This window comes from Lycorma delicatula, chromosome 6 (genome assembly GCF_047948215.1).
Source record: "Lycorma delicatula isolate Av1 chromosome 6, ASM4794821v1, whole genome shotgun sequence".
NCBI classification, from domain to species: domain Eukaryota; kingdom Metazoa; phylum Arthropoda; class Insecta; order Hemiptera; family Fulgoridae; genus Lycorma; species Lycorma delicatula.
The window spans coordinates 18,992,714-19,015,849 of record NC_134460.1 but is presented as its reverse complement, the minus strand read 5'-3'; the positions used below and the strand labels follow the sequence as shown (position 1 = coordinate 19,015,849).

Sequence of the window (23,136 nt, the reverse complement as noted above, 5' to 3'; positions counted from 1 at the left end):
AATTCAGTGACCCCAGCATGCTCATAAATAACTTTTATCTGGCTTAGAGAGCTTTAGGTAGTGATTTTTCCAGTAGTAGGCGTTAGGTTTTGATTTCTTCATCATGAAATCGTACCAATATTATTCCTTTAATGATGTCAAATTTTGTGGTACAATTTATTTTTAAGAGTCGTTTTTTGACTATTGTCCAAAAATTTTCAATTGGGTTTAAGTCTAGGGAGTTAAGTTTAGCCACAGGAGCACTTGAATGTTCCGTTCTTTACACATTCTTTTCTCTAGTGAATATAGAGAAGATAGCTTACCTTAAAATGCTTCCACTTGAGTATTTGTAAGTCATTATTTTGTAACTTTTATCATTGTTCAGAATTTTATGGCACTGATAGACCAATTGACAGACAGTATTCATCTGTTCATGTAGACCATTTTACATATAACCCAGTGATGTCTGAATTTATTTATACATGCATACAGAGTGTATCACAAAGTTCTCCTAGGACTTTCATAACCTATTATATTCATAAAAATAATCAAAAAAGTTCCTATAAATATATATCCTGTAAGCTTCTGATAAAACATCAAATCTAACTTGTACACAAAAGTAAAAGTTTTATATTTTAAAGAATATACTTTTAATTAACAAAAAATAAATTTACTATTGTTGGAATTTGTGAAACAATGTACTAAGAATATGTTGCTTATGCTTCCCTCTCGAGTTTTAAAAAAAAAATTACAATAACTCGACGAATCAAAAAATATTACTAACAGCAATGAATAATATACATTACTTATAAAAATAAAGAAAAATGACAATAAACATTTTACTCGTTACTTCCATAACTAGTCTACTTGAGTTCGTAGAACCACTATTATGTAACTACTTGTACACATCAGAATTTAACAAAATATCGTATTAATACTTATAATACTAAGGAATTGGCCAAAATAAATCCAAAATTAATTTTAAACATAATTTGGCATTATAACATGTTACATTTTCAGTAATAATAATTTTTAATTTTGTTTAAAAAAAAAATCGACGGATAAGCAATTTTATGAGAAATCCATGAAATGTTTTTATGGAGAGGCCTTTGACATTAAATTCTCATATCTGTATTCTGTACAAATCATAGTTTATGAATTTCCTGATCAGATTTCTTAACATACTCATTGCATTATACTAACCACATCGAAATCCAACACAAAACTGTTGCTTTCCGATGATCTCACTGTTCTAACCCCGCCACTATTTCTCCGAATTATCAAGTGTGTGAGTATGTGTACTCACACAAACGTAATGGTCTTTGTATAGAAAATGTTCATTTTTCAAGCATGATGTCATATTTCTTAAAATTCTATTTCAAGAAGAAATTTTTGATAACTAATGAATCAAGCTATTAAAATTTAACTTTTACGTTTTTTAAAAAATATTGTCCATCAACGTATTATTAATCCATGTAACAAAATAATTTAAAATAAAATAAAATACAAATAAATTTACCAATTTAAATAAGCCAATTCTGTTTAATTTAAATTTAGGTCAGAATTTACAATGGTTACAATGCTAAAATGCTGTGTGTGTGATTTATGGTTAGTGAAAGACTTTGCTCTACCCTGGTAGAGCTTCAGCAACCCTGGTGAAATGAGGTTGTGAGGAAATTTGTAGAACTTTAATTAAGGGGCAGAATTAGTTAGATTTTATGGTTATTTGAGTAAAATAGAACCTTATCTGCAGTAGTTTTTGAGAAATTGGGGGTGAACACCAATAAATTAAAATAAAATACCGTTTTTTATGTTTGACGTATAATAACTTTGTTAATTGGGTAGAAAACACATAGAACTTTTAAACAAAATTTGTAGAAAATTTCATTCTGAACAAAATGGTGTAAGATAAATTGAATAAAATAAAGAAAAGTTAGAAAAAAGTTAAATATTTTGACCTGATTATTATCAGTAAAAAATAAATTCAATCGTAATAAACAATAAAAATTCAAACATATACATTCATTACATAACAGCTATATACAATCCTTGTCACTAGCTTTATTTGCTTAGTTTTATCAATTTTTAATAAGTTATTTACATCATATCAATGTTTATTAGAAGCATAAAGTAAAGTTAATTTTTAAATATAAAAAAAATTTGTAAAATTCATAAGCTGAAGAATGATTAGGAATTTTGAAAATATTTAAATGGATAGTAAAAGTTAATGATAGCCAAATCTGAACATTTGGAAAAAAGTTTTTTTTTTATTATGTAATGTTACAGAGGGCAGCTGAAAATTTAACCTCTAGATAATTTATTTAAAAGTTTATTACATAAATAACTGCATTACTGAAGATAGTTGACATTCATATTGAGGTCCCTTTTGCAATATGGTTTCATGTTTGTAGATCTTTCAAAGAGCTCTACCACCAGTATACACAGCTGCTTATTAATCCCATCCAAGTGTGCTTCATTGCTTGTAGAATTCTTTATAACTAGTCAGGTTTTCATCTTGGTGAAATAAATGGTAATTAATTGTTACTAACTCCAGATTGTAGAGATGTAAAACATCTCCTGCTTAAAGTCTCCTTTTACTACTGTTTTAACAATTCTATTTTCAATATTCCATTATTGGCTTGTTTTCCACAGTTGACTGGAATTTTTTTTGGCAAAATCATCATCTAACACTTAAAATGTAATCATTTACTTATGACCTTGTGCTCCATCCTGTTGAAAAATCAGGCTTTCCATATCGAATTTACACATATATAGGTCGCATGCATGTATAAGCCACATCAGATTTCTGAGACTATATATTTAGGAAAAAATAATTTTCTTAGAATTTTGTCAAGAGACCAAAACAGAGACAATAGTATTGAGACTAAGATCCAAGTTCCTAAGATCCATACTGTCCATATAATGGGACCTCTCCGCATAGAGGGATGAATGTTAAAAGCTTCAACTGCTTGTCAGGTAACGGTACCACATGAGACAAAGGGGAAGAGGATAGAGAGCATTTCTACCAGTATTGTGAATACTAATTTATTAGTTGACTGGTCACTCCTAAACAGTGAAACATGGGCCCTGTAAGCAAATGCAAACCAAGCAGCAGGGAGGAAGTTCAGTGTGGATGATAACAATATGCAAAGATGGATTAGAATGAAAGGTGATCTTGAAAAACATCCTTAAGTTAATAATCTTTTCATAGCAAGTAGATGAAATACTTGGAAGTAGAAATCAATATGTTGGAATATGTCAAGAAAACATGGTCAGATGGCTTTTTTGTGTCCATGGAAATGTTACAGTTTATAGTGGGTCAGTTATCAGACAGCATGGGAATTCTTCTGAGTGAATTTACCGTCAGATATTGCTGGGCGAGATGCTTTACGGCATGAAATGATCTTATGATTTGGCTGGGGACAACAATGGTGCAATGACATCCCAACACCTACCAGGAGAAATTGTTATGTTTCAAAGACATGTTCTAGAGTTACAGAAGACACACAACTACAGCGTGAGGGCAATTGGAGATGCAGGTGAAACTCCCATATTCTTTGATGTGCCATGTGAAACAACAGTGGACATGTGAACTTCAGGAGCAGAAATTGTATCACAGTATTTCATTGGTGTACTGTAATGCTAAGAATCTGCTAAAGGACAAACTGTTATTTTACATAATTTTTAAACCTAAAACCATGCCTAAGGAGAAGCTATTCTCTGGAATATTAATAAGAGTATAAAAGAAAGCACAAATGACTGAAGAATTGCACATCGATTAGTTGAAGACAGTAAGACAGTGTGGTTTCGGCATCCATGTGCACTGTTATGTCTTACATCTATGCTGGTCATAAGCACTTTCCAAGGCCATTTAATGGAAAAAGTGAAGGAGAAGTGTTGTAGCAAGAGAAGTGCAACATGGTTGTGATACCAGGAGGGATGATTGGCATGTACAACCACTTGACATTTCTATTAATAGGCCTTTTAAGGCTCATTTGCAGTATTTCTATTATGACTGGAGATGCTGTTTGACGGAAATGATTCCAATTGTCATTTGAAGAAAGGTTCATTGTCTCAATTCTGTGAGTGGATCATGGTGCATGGAAACTTGTACCACACGATATGGTCACCAAGAGTTTCAATGTCACTTCCATTTAAAACTCAATGGATAGTATTGATGATGTAATTTGATAAGTGTCATATGAGAGTGAGGACTATAGCAGCGGTGATGAGGAAGGGTTAACTGACTAGTAGGATTAGATGTTATCAGTGAGCAAAATATATTCAGTTATTGTTTTCACCAGGTACGTTTCAAAATAATGTTTATTAATACATTTTTTTAAAGTGTCCTGAAGGGCTAATGCTCAAAGTATTAGCCCTTCAGGACACGATTTTGTTTCTGCAAACCAGTACATGCACGTTTTCCTAGTGGTGACATCATGGTACTGAATCCTGGGCTCATAATTTGGTTTGTGCAACAGCCTAACACAGCTTAAAAATTAATTGTTGCTTCAAGATTACGCATAATCACCATTCAATGTTGCAAAACAAAAACTATTCATTCTTGAAACCCTAGAGTTTCATTGAGTATACTACATCAGCTTTTTTTATTTTCATTATGGAATGTACTATAATTCACCATATAAGAGCTTGATTTTAGGCAACAAAACCAATTACATCATTGTACTTTTGTAATTATAACATGCATTCAAATTTTTACAATTGCAAAAAAAATCACTTGTGTAAAAATTCCAAATTATTTTTTTCAAATTATCAAAATTTGAATTAAGTCCAAGTTACCATTATATTCATCAGTTAAAATGGCAGACAGACCAATGAGCTACAAAAAAGAGAAACCAATCTATTTAATTTGGCAAATTTTTATAAAGCTGTAAAGTGATAAATTACATATCCTTAACTGTCACCAACCTACATGAATTCGAGATAAAAATAATAACTTTTATTTCAAATGGTAATGGTGAAAGGAAATGTAGTTTAATGAGAACTAGTTAGTTCTCTTAAGAGATTTGGGAAGTATTAAACATTTTGAATTGACTTGAGAAAAAAATATTTATCTGTGAAGATGTTGCAATCTTTTACTTCTCATAAATTTCTTACCTGAAGATGAAAAATAAATTAATAATTCCATTCATAAGAAATCTGAGTCATACTTATACACTACCTGAAAGATAGTATTATTTTAAACTTAAACCAATCTAGCCTACTTAGTAGATAGGTAGTCACAGTTAAAAGACAGAAATTGAGCCCACAGATGTACTTCTGCCAATCAACCTTGTGTACATTGGCTCTTTAGTTACTGCATCTAAAATAAGGTAGATGGTGGAATGGGACAGGACAGTCTTCTCTAATGATTGGATAATCCTTTTTATGAGGATGTGATATTTTATTCAGTAGATTTTGAATTTTTATTTTATTAAAAGAGTGTAGTCTCAGAATTATTTGATTTTTTATCTTCTGAATGAATATTTATTATTATTATTATTTTGAATAAATATTTATTATTATTTTGTTACTTTAATTTGTTGTGCAGGTGACTGGGTTGTATTAAAAACTTTGGTAGAAGTTGATGATGATGCTGTTGATCGTTGTGGTAAAGTGTTACATATAGATTCATTAATGCCATTGAGATCTCGTCTGCAGAATGGTAAAATAACTCACTGGGAATCACAGTATAATAAAGGCATTATTGATTCACAGACTTTATTCACTCTGGATACCTGTGATCTTGGATACTTTCCTGTTGTTGGTGATGAGGTACAATGATTATGTTTTATTATTTATAAATTTTTACATATTTTGATTAGAGTAATGAGTTTATCACTGGACCTAGTTATGTTAATATAAGTAGGTTCCCAAATGAACACTTAAGTCAATTAACAAAATAACATTGGAGAAATAACATTGCATCTCTACTGCATTTATGACTAGAGGAGCAACTTGTCATAAAAGTCTTGGAAAATCTGTCTACCTAACCCCAAGGAAAACTGAAAAGAATACAAAAATAATTATTATTAGTAGTTTTTTTTGGCTTTTGAATTTTTTTTAATTTAAATATAAAATAAAATTTCTTTATAACATGATTTGTTCCATTTTAATGTAAGTGGAACATACAAGAAAATAACCATCCTCTCATCTGCTTGTGAGAAATTTTGATTTTGAGAAATGTGGGATCATTCATGTATCTGATATCATGCTGTTAGTTCGTCATATAGGCCTCTTGTATTACTTTCGGTAATTGGCAAGGTCTTTGAAAAGGTTCTGTATCTGCGTATAAATGAGAGGTTAATTTCGCAAAGATTGTTGATGGAGATTCAGTATGGGTTTCGTCCCAGAAAGGGTACGGAGGGACGCCATACTCCATGTGATGAGTATGGTAACAACCAGTGGGACGGAATATGTCCTGAGGATTTTCCTGGATATTTCCAGAGCATTTAATAATCTTTGGTGGCCTTTTACTATTTACCAACTCCAAAAAAGAGAATGTACTGTAAGTGAATTGCAAGTTATGCAAAGTTACTTCAGTCATTGGGATGTGTTGCTCCGCTAGGGTGGCCATGAGGTTGGCAAGACGCTCTCTAAGGGATGTCCCCAGGGCAGCATGTTGGGTCCATTATTGTGGGTGGTGAAGTTTTATTCTCTCCTGCGCATGAGGTTGCCCAGCAGATATTGCATTGTGGCTTATGCTGACAATGGGCTCCTGCTGGTCGAAGGAAGCTTGTGGAGGGAGATGAACTCCAAGCCACTTGGGCTTGCAGGATGCTTGAGCTATGGGGTCATCAACACAAGATGATGTTTATCCAGGAAAGACCACGATGATGCTCCTCAAAGGCTGTTTGACAGTGAGTCGGCGTGTCCGTCTTTTGATGGCAGGCCAGTGTATAAAGTATGTTCATGATCTCTCTCCAAATGTTGGTTTGCGGCATGCCTCTTGGGTGCACATAATAAATATGTGATGCAATTTCTTTCCAGCCGTGGTGCTTTTAGGGACAGACTACAGAAATTCAGCCTGGTAGATTTTGGGATGTGTCCTCAGTGTGGACAATTGGACAACACCTACCATATTCTTTATGAGTGCTCGAAATACGAGTTAATGCATACAGAGAGCATCTGTCGGCTTGATCTTTTCTGGTCAGCATTGGATCTCCATGTAAACTGGAGGAACCAGACCGAATGGGTAATAGTGGAGAGTTTTGTAGTGCACTTAGCAAAGGAAAGGATTGCTGAGGGGATCTAGAGCTCTGCTTGGATTTCTCTTTATTTTATTCTCATTGATGTTTTGTTTTATAAATTATGTTTTTGTTGTTCTTATCCTTGTTTTGTTTCAATGTTACTATGTTGTTATTGTTCCATGTAATATTTTTGTGTTTCGTGTTGTGTGTTGAACTCACTTTTACCTTCTACAGATAGGTAGTTCAATTCCTTTGTTAGTTAGATATTTTCAGTCTTGCTTAAGACTCGGTGAGATGTGTTTTGTTTTGAGTTCATTAACTAGTAGTATATTGATGGGAATGTCACTCGTGGAATTCACATTAATGGCATCCTGGCTGAGGTGGACTGGAATATGTCAAAAGCCGAGGTTTCAAAGATGACCTCTGGTAAAGCCCATAAGGGCTCAGAACTGAGGGGGTGGCAGAGAGTGTCTTCCCCTACAGGGTCAGGATGGTATCAAAATATTGTTTCAATAGTTTGCTTCAGCTTCTCTTTCATCCTTGTCATCCTCACTCTGTCAGGTGATTTATATTGTAATGAGTGAATAATGCTATTCTGCATCATAGCAGTGCAGCATAGTAGAATAAAAAATTGTAATTATGGAAACATACTGAAAAATACTTGAGAATAGTTATAACTAAGGAAATCCACCATTTTTGGAATTTCTGAGTAGAGCTACAAGTGAAGATAGCTATACAGTCGTTTGTTAAGAAATAGTATATTACAAGCCCATTATAGATGAGGACTTACTAATGTAAGTTTTTGAGTCTACAACTCAAGAAACATCACGTGAAAATTATGAATTAGCTAAAAGAATCTGACAAGAGCATGTCAGTAAATTCCTATACATCATCATTTTATAGTATCTTAAGAGATCTTAACCGGTATCCAATGAATGATAAGACATTGTCTTTGGCAAAAATGTTCCAGATACTGAAAAAGCTGTTGACTTTATACAACTATTTTCTAATAAGTTTACTCAAAGATCCACAAAAAAATAAATTTAAAAAGAGGTTAAAATATAGCTATAATTAAAAATATTCTTCTGCAGTTGGTTCTTATTACACAGAGGCTGCATAAAAAACAGATTAAAGATTCAGGGGATACATAAATTATAAAGATAAGCGTGATCCTAAATTATTCAGCGCGTTTTAGGTGTAATAAAAAAATAACAAAACAATGTTTTGTGTTGAACAGAGCATTTCAAACACTTCTGTTTACAATGCTTATTAACTTCAAACAAGTTCTACATAAGTATCTTTTTTAGCAAACAAAATGTCTAGACGATATTTGATTTCACATTCGAATGTCACTTATTATGAAGAATGTCTGGAGTTATTCCAGTAATTACACCTTCGATTCTTCTTTCTATTTCATTCAAATCAAAGAGACGGTGTACACTGTGACTGTGACTGTGACAAACCTCCAAAGAAAGAAATTGAATGGCATAATGTCAACAAACAAGGTAGTCAGGGAATCGGTCCATCACAGCCAATCCACTTGAGGAAATTGTTCATGTAGGTAGCCCCAAACAAATAAACCCCAGTGTGGTGGTGAGCCATATTGTTGGAAGTAAACAATGGATTGCTGATGTTTAATTTGTGGTACTGCATACTCCTGTAACGTGTTTAGATAACTAGTGCTAGAAACTGCACATTAAGTATTGATTTTTGGACAATCAAGTTGTGTTTGCTGAATGCCATGAGGGTTCTTGTTTCCAGAAATCTGACAGTTGTGGAAGATAGCTTCATCAGAGAAGATTACTTTTTCTAAAAATGCATAATCTTCGTTCACTTTATAACAACAATCTCCATGACAAAATTGTAATGACTTTGTATATCATCTTCTTCAATTGAATGCACTAACTGAATTTTGTTTGCATGAAGTTTTAGGCGCTTGTGTAGAACTTTCACAGTTATTGATTGTGGTATTCCCAGTTCTAAACTTGCACAGTGAGTGGATTTACCCAGATTTCTCTTAGTTGATCCACAACTTCCTCAGAGGTCGGAGGTCTGCCAGGACCTTTTTGTGTGCTACACTTCCTGTATCCTTAAACTACTGATACAAACATTTAATTGAGTCTTTGCTAGGAGGATAACAATTGTACGCTGAACAAAAATATCTATGAACAGTAATAACAGATCTGCTTTCATGAAACCATAGTACCTACCTTGCTTTTTCCTGTATGGTAGCCATTGCTCAACTGACGATCCTCTCTTTCGTTACATTGCACCTGCCTGTTTATTCAAGGTCATCAGTAACTCTAGTACCTACATTATTGTTTAAAAAAAATTAAGTTTGCCACATTGCTTTGTTCAGTTTTTATTAAACCCTAAAATGTGATAAATAATCTATGTTCAGCCTGTAATTTTACAATCATTAAAGAAGTATTTTTACTTTTTTTGATGATAAAAAACCAACATTTTTTTTTTAAATATTAAAAAAACATAAATTCATCAGATTCTTAAAAATAAGTAATTCTGAAGATATCGCTGGAAAAAACTTGCAGAACAAATTTTTTTTTTGCATTTTTATGCTGTTTTTCTTATGCTAAAGTTCATATAATTTTAAAATAGAATAACAGACAAGTCCAATAAAAAAAAAAACTTTTAATGTTATGGGTTTGTTTATGCTACCATAATCTATCACATAATTTAATTTTCTAGTGGTTGTCAATCAGAATATCACCAGGAAATAATGAGAATTTCTTAGAACTTAAAAGTCTCTGCATATAGCTAATGTACAATAGTTAGATAGCTAAGGTTCAAATCCTAGTATAGGTATTTACTTTTATATGAATTTGAATATTAGATTGTGTTCTTTGGTGGTTAGGTTTCAATTAACCATATATCTCGGCAATCTGAGACTGACAAGAATACAACTCATTTACATTCATACATATCCTTATTCATCCTCTGAAGCAACACTTTACGGTGGTTCCAGAGGCTAAACAGAAAAAGAGAGAGATAGCCAATATTAAAAATAAATTTAAGTACTGCAAAAATTTCCAAGGTTATAAAACTGATAGTGTTAGTTTAATTTGTTATTATGTTGTTACAGCATAATAACTTATGTTGTTATGCTATTAAAAATAAATTACATTATTAATATAACATAATAATAATGATATGTTGTTTTAGGTATTGGCTGATGTAATTGAAAGTGAGCAAGGTGGTTTGGTTTGGCGTGCATTAACAGTTGTTCCCATGTCAGCTAGTTGTATTTGGAGAAGGGGTGGTTCCAAAGAAAATAATAAAACTAGTAATAATGATGATTGTGACAGTGATGCTACTACCAAAGGTAGGCGTATGGAAAATATTGTTGAGGAGACCCAACAAGATTTATTTTGTAACAAAAATGGCATTATCATTACAGAACATTGTAATTTTGGTGATGTTAACATCAACTCACAACATGAAATTGTGGTAATATTTTCTTGTTTGTTTTCAAGTAAAATATTTGTTAAACTTTTATTATTATTATTATTATTATTATTTCTAAATATATTTGTAAATAAATTTACATAAATTATTTACTTTCTACCATGACAATTAATGATATGATGACTAGCCTAATGGTAATGCTTTAACTGTTTATAATAGCAACATGGCTCCTCCTAAAAACATATGAAATCTGTATAATCTTTTTCATCTTCCAAAACTATATTGTCATGACCAAATACAAAATAAATGTATTTATTGCATTTAAAATATTATATGCATATAATTCTTTATTACTGTTTTTCTGTTTCCTATTTCTTAGCTGGCATATATAGCTCAGCATCATTGTTATCAGATACTGTTTCATGGTTTAATTTAATTTTATATTTAAATTTATGAATATTATGTTTCCAATAAATCGTAATAATTTATTTATTGCTATTTTATATATATATATATATATATATATATATATATATATATACACATACACATACACTATTATATAAAGAGGAAGGGATTTTCTTTTGTTCGGGATAAACAAAAAACCACCCGATCTATCACTACTAAAAATTTTACCCATGTTTCTTCTTGGCATAACTGTGTATCGCTGTGCAAGCTAGGTTTGAACTGATTGATTATGAATATCTAAAAATCAATTTCTAGGCTTTTTAGCTTCATTCTGAGTTTAAGGATTAAAATTGAGTTTTATATTTTTTTTTAACTGCTATTTTTTCAATTTCCTGGTAACAAATGAAGAAATCAGATTTTTGGTAAATGTAATCTTCATGTCAATAAACCAATTTATAGATTTTTGAAATTCAACCTTGAAAGGGGATGAAGAAAGGTAAAACACTTTTGAACAATGATTGTAAATTTTTCCAATCCTGACAATAGTAAATGAGATATCCAATAGATTTAGGCTTGCAAATACTCTTCAGATAATTATTTAAAAATCATTTTCGGGGTTTTTAATTACTATTTTTTTAAGGTGTGCAAAATTATACTGTGCTGTGGCTCAACCACCAGAGCCATTGTCACTGTTACTGTATGTGTGACTGGCTGCACCTGCCTGCAGTTATACTTGACTAATAAACATAAGATTGACTGCTACAGGAAACGCAAGTAATCATTTAGCGTGGGTGAATCTGTGACGGGGAGCTAGTATGCGCGCACACACATACACACACACAGAGAGAGAGAGAGAGACGGATGGACGGACCTTTAGAATGTGAATATAATTATTTAAATTTTACGAATACTAGAAAAATGTACTTTTATTCAAAAACACTCTTTAATATTTGGGGAAAACATTTTGAAAGCCTAGTTGTTTTTCCCAATGTACATCATATTGTGGTATTGTAGTATATTTTATAGTACCACTCTCACCTTAAATATCTTTAAAATATTTGTTTATATCTTTAAAATATTTGAATTTGTTATTTAAATGTTAAAAGGCAATTGTTTATTTATTCTCTTATTCTGTCTTTCTTTTTTTATTTCTGAGGGTGTATCCAAAAATAATCAGAATGAATTTTTTTAATGTATGTATTTTTTTTTACAAAAAGCTTTCAACCCCTTCAAAATACTCTCCATTACAGCTAATACATTGTCTAATATTTTATTCCATTGTTCATAACATTTTTAAAATTTTTCTTTTGTGATGCAGTATTTTTTTTTTAATTTTTCTTCACCTCATCCAAGTCGACAAAACGCTTTTGATTCAAGGTCCCTATTCATTCATGGGAACAAAAAAATTTGCATGGAGCTAAATCAGGAGATAATGGTGATGAGGAAAGGAGTTATGCTTTTGTTTTTTGTTAAAAACTGGTGTACTGAGAGAGTTGTGTGAGCAGGTACATGGAGGAAAAACCAGTCACCCCCTTACCACAAATTGGACCTTTCTTGCAGCACACTCTTCCACAATCTTCTCAGAACCTTCCAGTGGAAACCCTGGTTAACAGTCAGACCTGGTGGAATGAATTCCGAACGCACCACCCATAAAAAAAAAAACAAATGAACTTGTTTAACTTCACTTGACAAGCTATTTTTTGGGCGCCTGACATTGCAGTCACCTTGCCCAAAAGTTTAGTGGCTTAACAACTAAAATTCTTTTAATGTTTCATTGGTATATTTAATTATATTAATAGTAAAAATAATTGAAAATTTATTTTTCAGGTTAATGTTAGAAATGAAAGCCATAGAAAACAAGATTTGTTGAATGCTTCTTTTAAATCTAGCAGATTACAAACGCAGTCACAAATTAAATTAGTTAGTCCAAATCTTACATTTAGCAATCACCATCATAGTACACCATTGATTATTTATGAAAACAGCACTGTCAAATTTATATTTAGAGTTAAAGCCAGGTAATAATATACTGTTATTACTACTAATAATATAATAAAATGTAATAATATAATATTACTGCTAGGTTGCAATATACTGTACTTGATTTTAACTAAGAAATCGTTTTTCTACAAACTACTTAGATGGTAGTTTGTTAGTCCACTTATGTGGTTATCTGTTTGGTGGTTTATCCAGTAAAGTGATGTTTTATATTAGCTGATCCATTATCTAGAGGAGATAATTTTAATTCTGATAGTCAACTAAATTGTTCAGAGAGAAAATAGTTATTTATGGAGCTTCTTGTGAGGTCTTGTGTGCCAGATTCATTCATATATGGAGTTCCACTACTGTATTAGCCACCTCTTTCTATGCAACTAGGATCCAGTTGATGAGCAATTTCTGCCTGTACTGGCCTTACTGCTAGCACCATCCCAACTTGTAAACTGGTGATAGCATTTTCTCAGACTGATCTTTGGGTTAGGATCAGAATGGCAGATGAGGGGATTAATTCTTTTTGATTCACTTATTTATTATAGTAGGACCAGATTCAAGAATAACTCTACCGCATATTTACCTATATTAACTTTTATTGAAGAATCTGATAATTATACTTTTTTTAGTGTATAATTTTGATTACAGATATAATAAGTTTAGATATTTTTATGAAGATTATATACAATCAGATTACACAACAGATTTTAACAAGAAAATGATAGTAATGGCAATTACAATAAAAGTTAGAAGTTCTAAAATTATAGAATAAATCGACAAACTGCATTAAAGGTTATTGAATTGTAATTGAATGAATGATTACTTGCTACTGTTGTTATCAACAGCTGAGAGGGTATTCTCTGCAAAATATTTTATACACATTAGATTTTCTTGTGTGTGTTCTACACATCATTTGAAGTGCATTTAAAATATTATTTATAAATAAGTTTATTCATGCCATAACTAAATTGGCAAACTGATACAAATCACCCATGAAAGTAGCTTAGCCAGTCTAAAAATTAACAAGCATTCCGGTCTGGGCTTTCTATGGAAGGGAATAAAGGGGTTTCTTTATTGAATTGACTATATTGTGCACACCAGAATGCTGCCAAGTCCACCAAAATTCAGGTAGTAGACTAGACAGTCTTACAAATGACAATTTCATAATGTACGCAGTATTAATGTGGTTCTACAGGAAATGTCATTGCAATATGATGAAGCAACTCTGACTGTTGCTTCATATACCTAAAGTGCTTTTATGTGTATAAAAAAAAATTATTACTGGCATAGACTTGGTAAAAGTCTCAGTTACTGCACCTTTAGTATCAGTAGGGGATTCTTCAATTTTAATTTACAAAAAAATTACTTCATATTATTTTTATTTAAAAAATAAGAAAGTGGAATTTTATTCCACATGCTGTATCGCTTTTATAAAACAAATTTATTGTCAAGAATATCCATCTGCAGTTTAGAAAAATTTATAAAATATTTTTATATGCTAAAATGGTTTATAAGCTAATAAGTTATAAAATAATGAGAGATAAGGTACGTTTGGTCATAATTCCAACTGCTGTGAAGGTAATGACTTACTAATGTAAGTCTGGAAAAGCTGTAGAATACAGTTACTCAGAAAGTTATCTATTTTCTTTCTGAAACATCTACCAGGTGTACGATTGAAGTAAGTAAAAAGACAAGAAGGAAGTCATGAATGAAAAAATTGAATTTTTAGAGGGATAAATGTAAAGTACTGTTATTTGAAATTTACAGTTTCTAAAGTTTTAGTAATTAGAATATGGTTCATCTGTACCTTCATTATTGGGCATTTTATTTTTTTTTAATTCTGTATCATTTAAAAAATTGTAATTCTCTGATATGAATGTTTAGATTTCAAATCTCATGTTTAAAAAAATTATGTATAGAAGTAAGTGGCAGCAACATAAAAAGTAAACAGGACTTTTCTTTGTTTTATTTTTTTTATTTTACTTGTTTTATTACTAAATTATTCCTTGTTACATTGTTTGAAATGTTGTAGGATATTCCTTAATGTCTTAAGTCTACCATCAAATCTTCCGGAACATTTTTATTATATTCTGTTTTTCCTTAGTTGCTAAATATTCTTACATCATCATTCTCATATCCTGACTTCTATAATTTAATTTTAACTCTTTCTTTATCACTTAACTATTTATTCTGAATCATCTTGTTTTTTCCAACTTACTCTTATTAATTCAATATTTCCAGTTTTAATTTGGTTTCTCTCCTTTGAATTATAATTTCAGTTTAATCTATTTTATACAATATGACTTAGTGATATTCCTTCCTCTACCTTTTCCCTATGCTGTTATTATAGAAAATCATTTCTTTTCTTAAATCTTGTTCCGTCAGAAATTATTATTTTTAATCTCATTCAAATTCTCTTCTTGTCTCTTCATAATACAGAGATTTATATCAGAAATGAAAGTTCTTCAGAAACCTAGTTTTCAAATTTTCTTTCTTTATGTAGATGTTATTTCCCTTTTTATTTCAGAATTTTTTTTCTCTATTACATTTTCTGATTAATTATATGTATAAATATGATAACCTGTTTTGTAATATTATAACCTGAAAACATTATACAGAATTTGTTGTATTTTTCTAACAAAGAAAGAGATACTAAGCAGTTATTGAAATGAAATTGGAAAACAAGAATGCATTCAAAACTTTTTAAATATATGCATTTAAACCAAATATTACTTAAAATTCCATTTTAATTGTTTAATAATCATCAATATATGCTGAGGAATTTGTGAAAAAAGATTGTAATTATTAATGAAGAAATGATAAGAATTAATTAATAATCAGCATTTAGAAAACACTTAACAAAATAGTATTTATGCTGGTGGTGTTTATAAAATAAAAAGTATTATTTATCAAGAAAAGTAAATAAAAATAATCTTTATCAACTCTTAAGTAAGAATAAATTTCTCTTTATAACAGTCTTAACTGAAACTTCGCTGAAACTTCCTGCCCCAATTGCCCTCTGGAAGAATTTAAGTTTTTAGTTTATTATTTTTTTTTTATTCAGTAAATGTTGGTTGTAATATTTGATATTGTATTATTTTATTTACATAGTAAAATTTTCAATATTATATTTTTGAAGTAACAGATAATTGGTTTTAAATACTTGAAAGCAGTTTGATTCATGAAAGTAATTATAAAGTAAGTTAAAAATAATATCATATAAATGAAATACTTTTAATGAATGCTAAATTTATAAAAAGTTTATATTATTTGTATTAACTGAACATTAAGTATTAAATATTATGTTATAATAAACCACGTTAATCAAGTTTTAAATACAATGGGTGGTTGAAATGTAATGCACAGTTACTCATAACTTGCAAATGAAAAATGATAGTCAAATTAAACAAGTATGGCATAAAAGTACAATTTATTTGCTAAAAAGCATACAATTTTTTCACATACACATTTTTTCCAATCATGAAAAAAAGGTTTTCTCTTTTAATCAATGAAGAATGCTGGCTGTCTTTCCTTGATCCACTACCACCTCACTGTGTGTTTCAGTTTATCATCCATGGGGAAATGAATACTCCTAATATCTCTTTAATTGCGGAAAGAAGTGAAAATGAAGGTGGTGAGTATGGAGGGTATGGAGTAGGTTAAAATTTAGCTTCACAAGATGACGGTGCATGTGATGTGTAGCCAAGCATTATAATGTTCGAGAATTATTGGCTTCATGGACTGTTAAACTTGACACACACATCTCCTTGAACACTGTCAAGAGAATTTATGTTGCAGAGGGTTATGTTTTGAATCTTTTTGATGTGGCGAATCATAGGTTGATATTCCATGCTCTGCTGTGTTTCTTCGGAGTTGTAATGATGTACCCAAGTTTTACCTCCCATCACAATATTGAAAAGGAAGCCAACTTCCTCAACATGATAATATTTTAGTAGCTGTTCACAACATTCGTTTTATAGTTATTTATTGTTTTATGGGAGTTTGCATGTTATTCACTGCAAATGTATTTTATGGTAGTCCAGTTGAGAAATAATGTGTTCTATTTATTGTTTTTTTTAATATACCTACATGGGCATTGATGTGTGATGCTAGTAATTTTGTATCAATTCATCAGTCAAAGAAAGCGGTTGACCACTGTAATGTTCATCCTCAACATTTGCTTTAATAGCTTCTGGTGTACAAAATTTTATTGCACATCTACTCACAGTACTTAGACCAATTTTCATCACTACAAATACAGTTTTTGGACTACAATAAATTTTACTAGTGGTCATTTTTTCTGTTATTAAAGATTTAATTCCTGCATATTATTTTAAGACTCATTGATGCAGCAGGTGTACTCAACACCATAACAATGGGGATTGACAGAAAGTGAGAGGATGTGAGTTTTAGAGTGTTAGTAATAGAAGAATGAAACTACAAGATGACAGGAATTGTGCTTTGTGTAACATTCTGTTCTCCTTCTCTATTCTAGTATGCATTACATTTTAGCAACCCCTCATGATTTATATATTTAGCTTATAAGTTTATTGTTTTATTAGTGATAAAGTTGTGTAGTGTAGTGTTTTATTAGTTTCAGTTAATTTGATCTTTTAATATTTTCAAAAGAAGTTTTTAATTTATTTTTAAGAAAATTTTTTATTGTAAGTTCATTTATATTAAATTCCTTTTTTTTCTAGGTTTTTTGGTAGATCATCTGAATTATTTGTATGGAAGTTCAGAGGTTTTGAAATTGGTCGTCGTATTAACATCAATGTTGTTGACTCTGTTTGTCGTGATATCTACAATTCTAAAATCAAGAGATATAAAAAAAAAGAAAATATTGCTTCTGCAGAGTAAGTATAATCAATTTTATTATTTGTATAGTGGAACTTCACATTTTTAGAATTGTTTGCTGAATGCGAAAGATATTATTTTTTGATAGTTCAATCATGTATTTTTTAAACTGTATCATATGATCAGGATTTATCTTTACATTTCATGTGTTTGGTTTAAAAATACCTTGTCCTTTTTTTTCTGGAAGAGCAGCTGTAATCAACAGATGGGGATTAGCAGCAGTCTCCTTAGCTACACTTGTCATATACGTATGAGGGTTACTACCTTCTTTTCTTTTTCCTGTTTTAGCGTCCAGTAACTACCGTTCAGTTAATACTTCAGAGGACGATATGTATGAGTGTAAATGAAGTATAGTCTTGTACAGTCTCAGTTCGACCAATCCTGAGATTTGTGGTTGATTGAAACCCAACCATACAAGAACATCAGTATCCATGATCTAGTATTCAAATCTGTGTAAAAATAACTGACTTTACTAGGACTTGAATGCTGGAACTCTCGACTTCCAAATCAACTGATTTGGGAAGACGCGTTCACCACTAGACCAACCCGTTGGGTCGAGGTTTACTACCTTGTCAGTGAAGTACCTCACAGTATTTGTGTGTAACCTTGATAAACATATATTTATCATTAGGTTTATTCTCATTACATATATTAGGTTAGGTTACAAGTAAGTTATAGTCCAAACACCTAAACTTGGAATACTATTTTACTTTAACTTATGAGCTCAGATCTTACACTTGGAAGGAGGGAAACTCAAAGATGAAATTTGTTTAATATTGAAGTCCATCACATAACTGCTTAGAAGACTTATGGTGTAATCTGTATACTGGGCCTTCTCTCTAAAATAATATCTTCATATTCCTCAAATGAAACCTGAACACATCATGTCCAGTCATAAAATCAGTTTGTAAGAAAGAAGTTGATCAATATTATTGTATCAAGTTTTATCAAAAGCTTGCTGAAATGTTTACTTCATTTACCATTTGGCGATGGCACTATGATGAGGATTAAACAAATAAAAGATGGCATAACTATTTCATAAATGTTTGAACTTCAGCAGAAAAATATTAATTCTGGTAGACCAGCGTTCCAAAATGTTGGTGTATTGAATACATTTGGAATTTAATCGATCAAATAAGTGCATTATTTGACCAGTTGTGAAATTGTATTTAATGTTGGTTTTCGTAAAAGTTCAGCATTCACAGTTTTAACACTTGATATTGTGCATTTGCAGACTGGCTGCAAAATTTGTATCAAAGCTGTTTTCAACCGAAGAAAAGAGCTTCTTTACACTGTTGTCTTTAAGAGATGTTAGATTCTTTTTTAATCTACAATTATATCTATTTCGAAGTAACAAATAACTGTCCTAGGATGTCAGTAGTCAGCTATCATCTCTCAATCTTTGTCTTAACATGTTAAATACTATGGAGTCATTAAGAAATAGTGGTCTTAATTGAGAACAGTGGTCATTAAAAATTATATCCATTCTAACCTTTTAACAAGCATAAAAAATTTGATTTATATAGTATTTTATTTTGAAGAGTTTAACTCATTTTAATCCCATAGATAAATATATGCATCAATGTAATGATGTGATTGTTTCAGCTGAATTGGTGAAAGAGATCAAAATGTACGATTTCCTATTTCCTGGCTGATTATAAAATGGAAGGATTAGAAATAGTTAATTAAAAGTTCTAGCACTTTTAACCATCCAGGGTTAAATTTAAAAAGACTTAGCAGTTGCCTGAAGTTGAATCTTAGCTGAATCTAATTTGAAACTCAGTAAAATTTCAATTTCTTAGGATTTTGGGTTTGGGAGATGAAAAATGAGAGTGAGAAATGTAAATAAAAGTGCTGCATGAGCTTTGATGATCATATAATTTTAGGAATTTTTAAATTATTTTTTGTGCTGATTTTGGATTTAATATTAGTTTTTTTCTATCATGTACAGTTTTTTGCAATTCAGATAAGTAATTTATTACCTAAAATGTAATTTGTATATGTTTTTGTAGGGAAAGGAAATGTTTTTTTTTTTTTTTTGAAGAGGAGTTCTTTAACCGAGCTGGGTTTCAGGCATCAAACCATACTTATTATTGAGTTACTAGTGCTTTGAGGTTATGTTTGTGCTATGATCTTTAGATTGTGAAATTTGTGCAGAAATTAGTTCATGAAAGTATTTGAATAACCCACATGTTTTCTGTTATGTTTCTGATAATTATTTAATTGCAAAGCAGAGGCAAAATATAATTAGTTTTGTGAAAAATGTATATTATTCATACTTTGGTGTATAAGGCTTGTAGATCAAGAAAAAGCTGAACGCTGTATAAAGTATGCCATAGGTGTGTTAGATGGACTGAGACTGTAGAAAAATGGTAAAAAAAGATCAATGCCTTTTGCAATTCCATTCATTTGGAGGCAGCCATAAAATCATGTACACAATTGTTATTTTTATATGATTAACGTTAAAATTAGGAAAAACTTTAATATATTCAAATATCCCTTCTGCCATAAGACCGATTGCAGATAATGAATCTCTTCCCATTCCAATTTCACTTAGAACTCTTGAGAATATGTCAGAGGTTATCGAGTGCAGCTCAAAGAATGAAATCGATAATGACTGATGATGATGATAAATACGACCTGGAAGGAGATAATGAACCTAAATTAATGCAACCAAGATGAACTTGACAACTTAACTTGTGACTTGAATCTGATAAAAGATGCCACTGAAGGATCAATACTGAATGCAAAAATTCTTACTATCCACAGTAGTCATGGGAGTAGTTTGACTAAAATGAGTCTGATTAATCAATTATTAAAATTAGTTGACTAATTAAACAACACACTGACAATATTAGTCAATTAAATAAAATGCTTGTGCATTGAATTACATGTTAGCCGTTACTCAAAAACATTAACCAATGTACTTAACAATGAATATGAATCAATGTACTTAACAACAAAAATGCTGTTTCATTTGTAAATGGGACAGCCGGGCCAAAGAGAAGCACTGGAAGGTAACAAGACTGGCTCAAAAGAGAAAACTTCCAACTGTTTCAAAGAAGACAATAAGTGAACTGTTTGTTCAGTCAGACAAGATATGTTACCTCCTCTTCACATCAAGCTTGGCTTAATCAAACAGTTTACTAAAGCACTTCCAAAAAATGGTGGGTTTTTCCAATACTTAGTAACAAAGTTTCTAAAAATATTTTATGGAAAACATAAAGAAGGAGTCTGAATGAGGTTGCAGATCAAGAATTTTATGAAAGATAAAGCTTTACAATGAGTCCAGTAGAAAAAAGTGCTTCGGTTTCATTTAAAAAAGGTGTGGCCGATTTTTTTGGAAATAAGGAAGATCCAACCTACAAAGTCATAGTTAAAACAGTGTTACAGAATTTCATGAAATTAGGCTGTAACATGAGGTTCAACTTCATTTTCTACATTTGCACTTCGACTTTGACTTTTTTCTTAAGAACCTCGGAGATGCCAGAAAAGTACAAGGAAAACATTTCCATCAGGACATCCTGACCCCTATAGGTGAAAATACCTGCCTGTAATGATCCCAGTCACCATACCACCCTCTCCATTCCTAGCCGATAGGCTTTATCGGAGGTTGCCTTTTAGACCCTCTAAACTTGACAACACAACACAGTTGTCAGTTTGGCCTCATGTCAGGATGTCACTGATGCAAATGCCTTGGCATATATTTCCATCATAACCTTTTGTTGCCTTTGTATGGCCTCTTCCAACTACGACCACCTACCATAACTTACAACCCTCAACTATTAAATTAACCTATTCGTGGAAGTGCAATCCTTGCACCTTCCTACAACACTGAATGTTACACACAAAAAAATCTTCCTATACCTAACTTCAGTTAGACTATGCACTCAGATCATTACTTGATTAAATTTTTAAACACCAAAAATACCATCTTCATACTAACAAAACAAGTGTTGATTGCAACAGTGACGATTTTTTCCTACAATTTAATTTACTCAAAGTCCTCTTGATTTACTTATTTAAAAATCAAGAAACAGATTCACAAATTTAATAAACCTCTAATGAAAACACATTTTATCTCTCTGCTCTGATCCACTTTTGGGAGCAAGGTCAATGCCTACACCTTCCCTCACCATAGCGCCATCCTAACAGTGATATCTAAGTTAACTAGGGCTTGATGCCAAAACATCTATCTTGGTTTAGTAAGGACCCATGCAGGCCCTGGGTTGTTTACCCACCGGGTTGGTCTAGTGGTGAATGCGTCTTCCCAAATCAGCTGATTTGGAAGTCGAGAGTTCCAGCGTTCAAGTCCTAGTAAAGCCAGTTATTTTTACACGGATTTGAATACTAGATCGTGGATACCGGTGTTCTTTGGTGGTTGGGTTTCAATTAACCACACATCTCAGGAATGGTCGAACTGAGAATGTACAAGACTACACTTCATTTACACTCATACATATCATCCTCATTCATCCTCTGAAGAATTATCTAAACGGTACCGGAGGCAAAACAGAAAAAAAAAAGGCCCTGGGTTGTTATTCTATTTATACATCTATATCAGCATCAAATCCCCTCAACCTTTCTTCACAGGGCTAAGAATCTAAGGATGTAAGCAGCTGTGCTCCATTTCCTTTCAGTTTTCCAATCAACTTGCAGATCAACACCACAGTCGATCCTTGCAAGCTCTCTAGCTACTTTGGTATGTTCAGCTTCATACCTGGAGCAGACATATAAGAAGACACGGTGTACTTCATCAATGACTCTATACTCTGGACACAAGCCTTTCTTTCTTTTTCTGTTTAGCCTTTGGAACTACCATAAAGTGTTACTTCAGAGGATGAATGTAATTGAAGTGTAGTCTTGTACAGTCTCAGGTTGACTGAGATGTCAACCTGTGATGTGATGTGTGGTTATTTTGAAACCTAACCACCAAAGAACACGATCGTATCCACGATCTAGTATTCAAATCCATATAAAAGTAACTTCCTTTACTAGGATTTGAACCTCAGAACACAACACTAGATTAATCAAACCAAATCTGGCCAACTTATTTCGAAAAGCACCACGTCCAGAAAGAAACTGTTTAATATGGTGATTGAGGGAAAGCCATCTAACTATTGCATACTTCTTTCATCAGGAAAGATTCCATTTGCGTAACGTCCATCAGGCAGTTCAGTCCACCTGACCTGCCATAAATGGGAACCTTGGTTATCTATTTTTTTTATGCGCCCAGAGATATGTTGGCCTTCCTTCTTAGTATATATAATTGGTGCTCGAACATCAAAGA

The 23,136-nt window shown here is 31.6% G+C and overlaps 1 protein-coding gene across 1 annotated transcript in view; it reads left to right on the top strand.

The window, feature by feature from the left end:
- Positions 1-23,136, top strand: part of armi (probable RNA helicase armitage) — a 72,731-nt gene that overhangs the window by 15,962 nt on the left and 33,633 nt on the right. The window contains exons 5-8 of the mRNA XM_075369328.1: positions 5,531-5,754; positions 10,350-10,634; positions 12,828-13,018; positions 17,690-17,845. Coding sequence (XP_075225443.1) covers positions 5,531-5,754; positions 10,350-10,634; positions 12,828-13,018; positions 17,690-17,845 — 856 coding nt within the window. The remainder of the gene's footprint in view (positions 1-5,530; positions 5,755-10,349; positions 10,635-12,827; positions 13,019-17,689; positions 17,846-23,136) is intronic.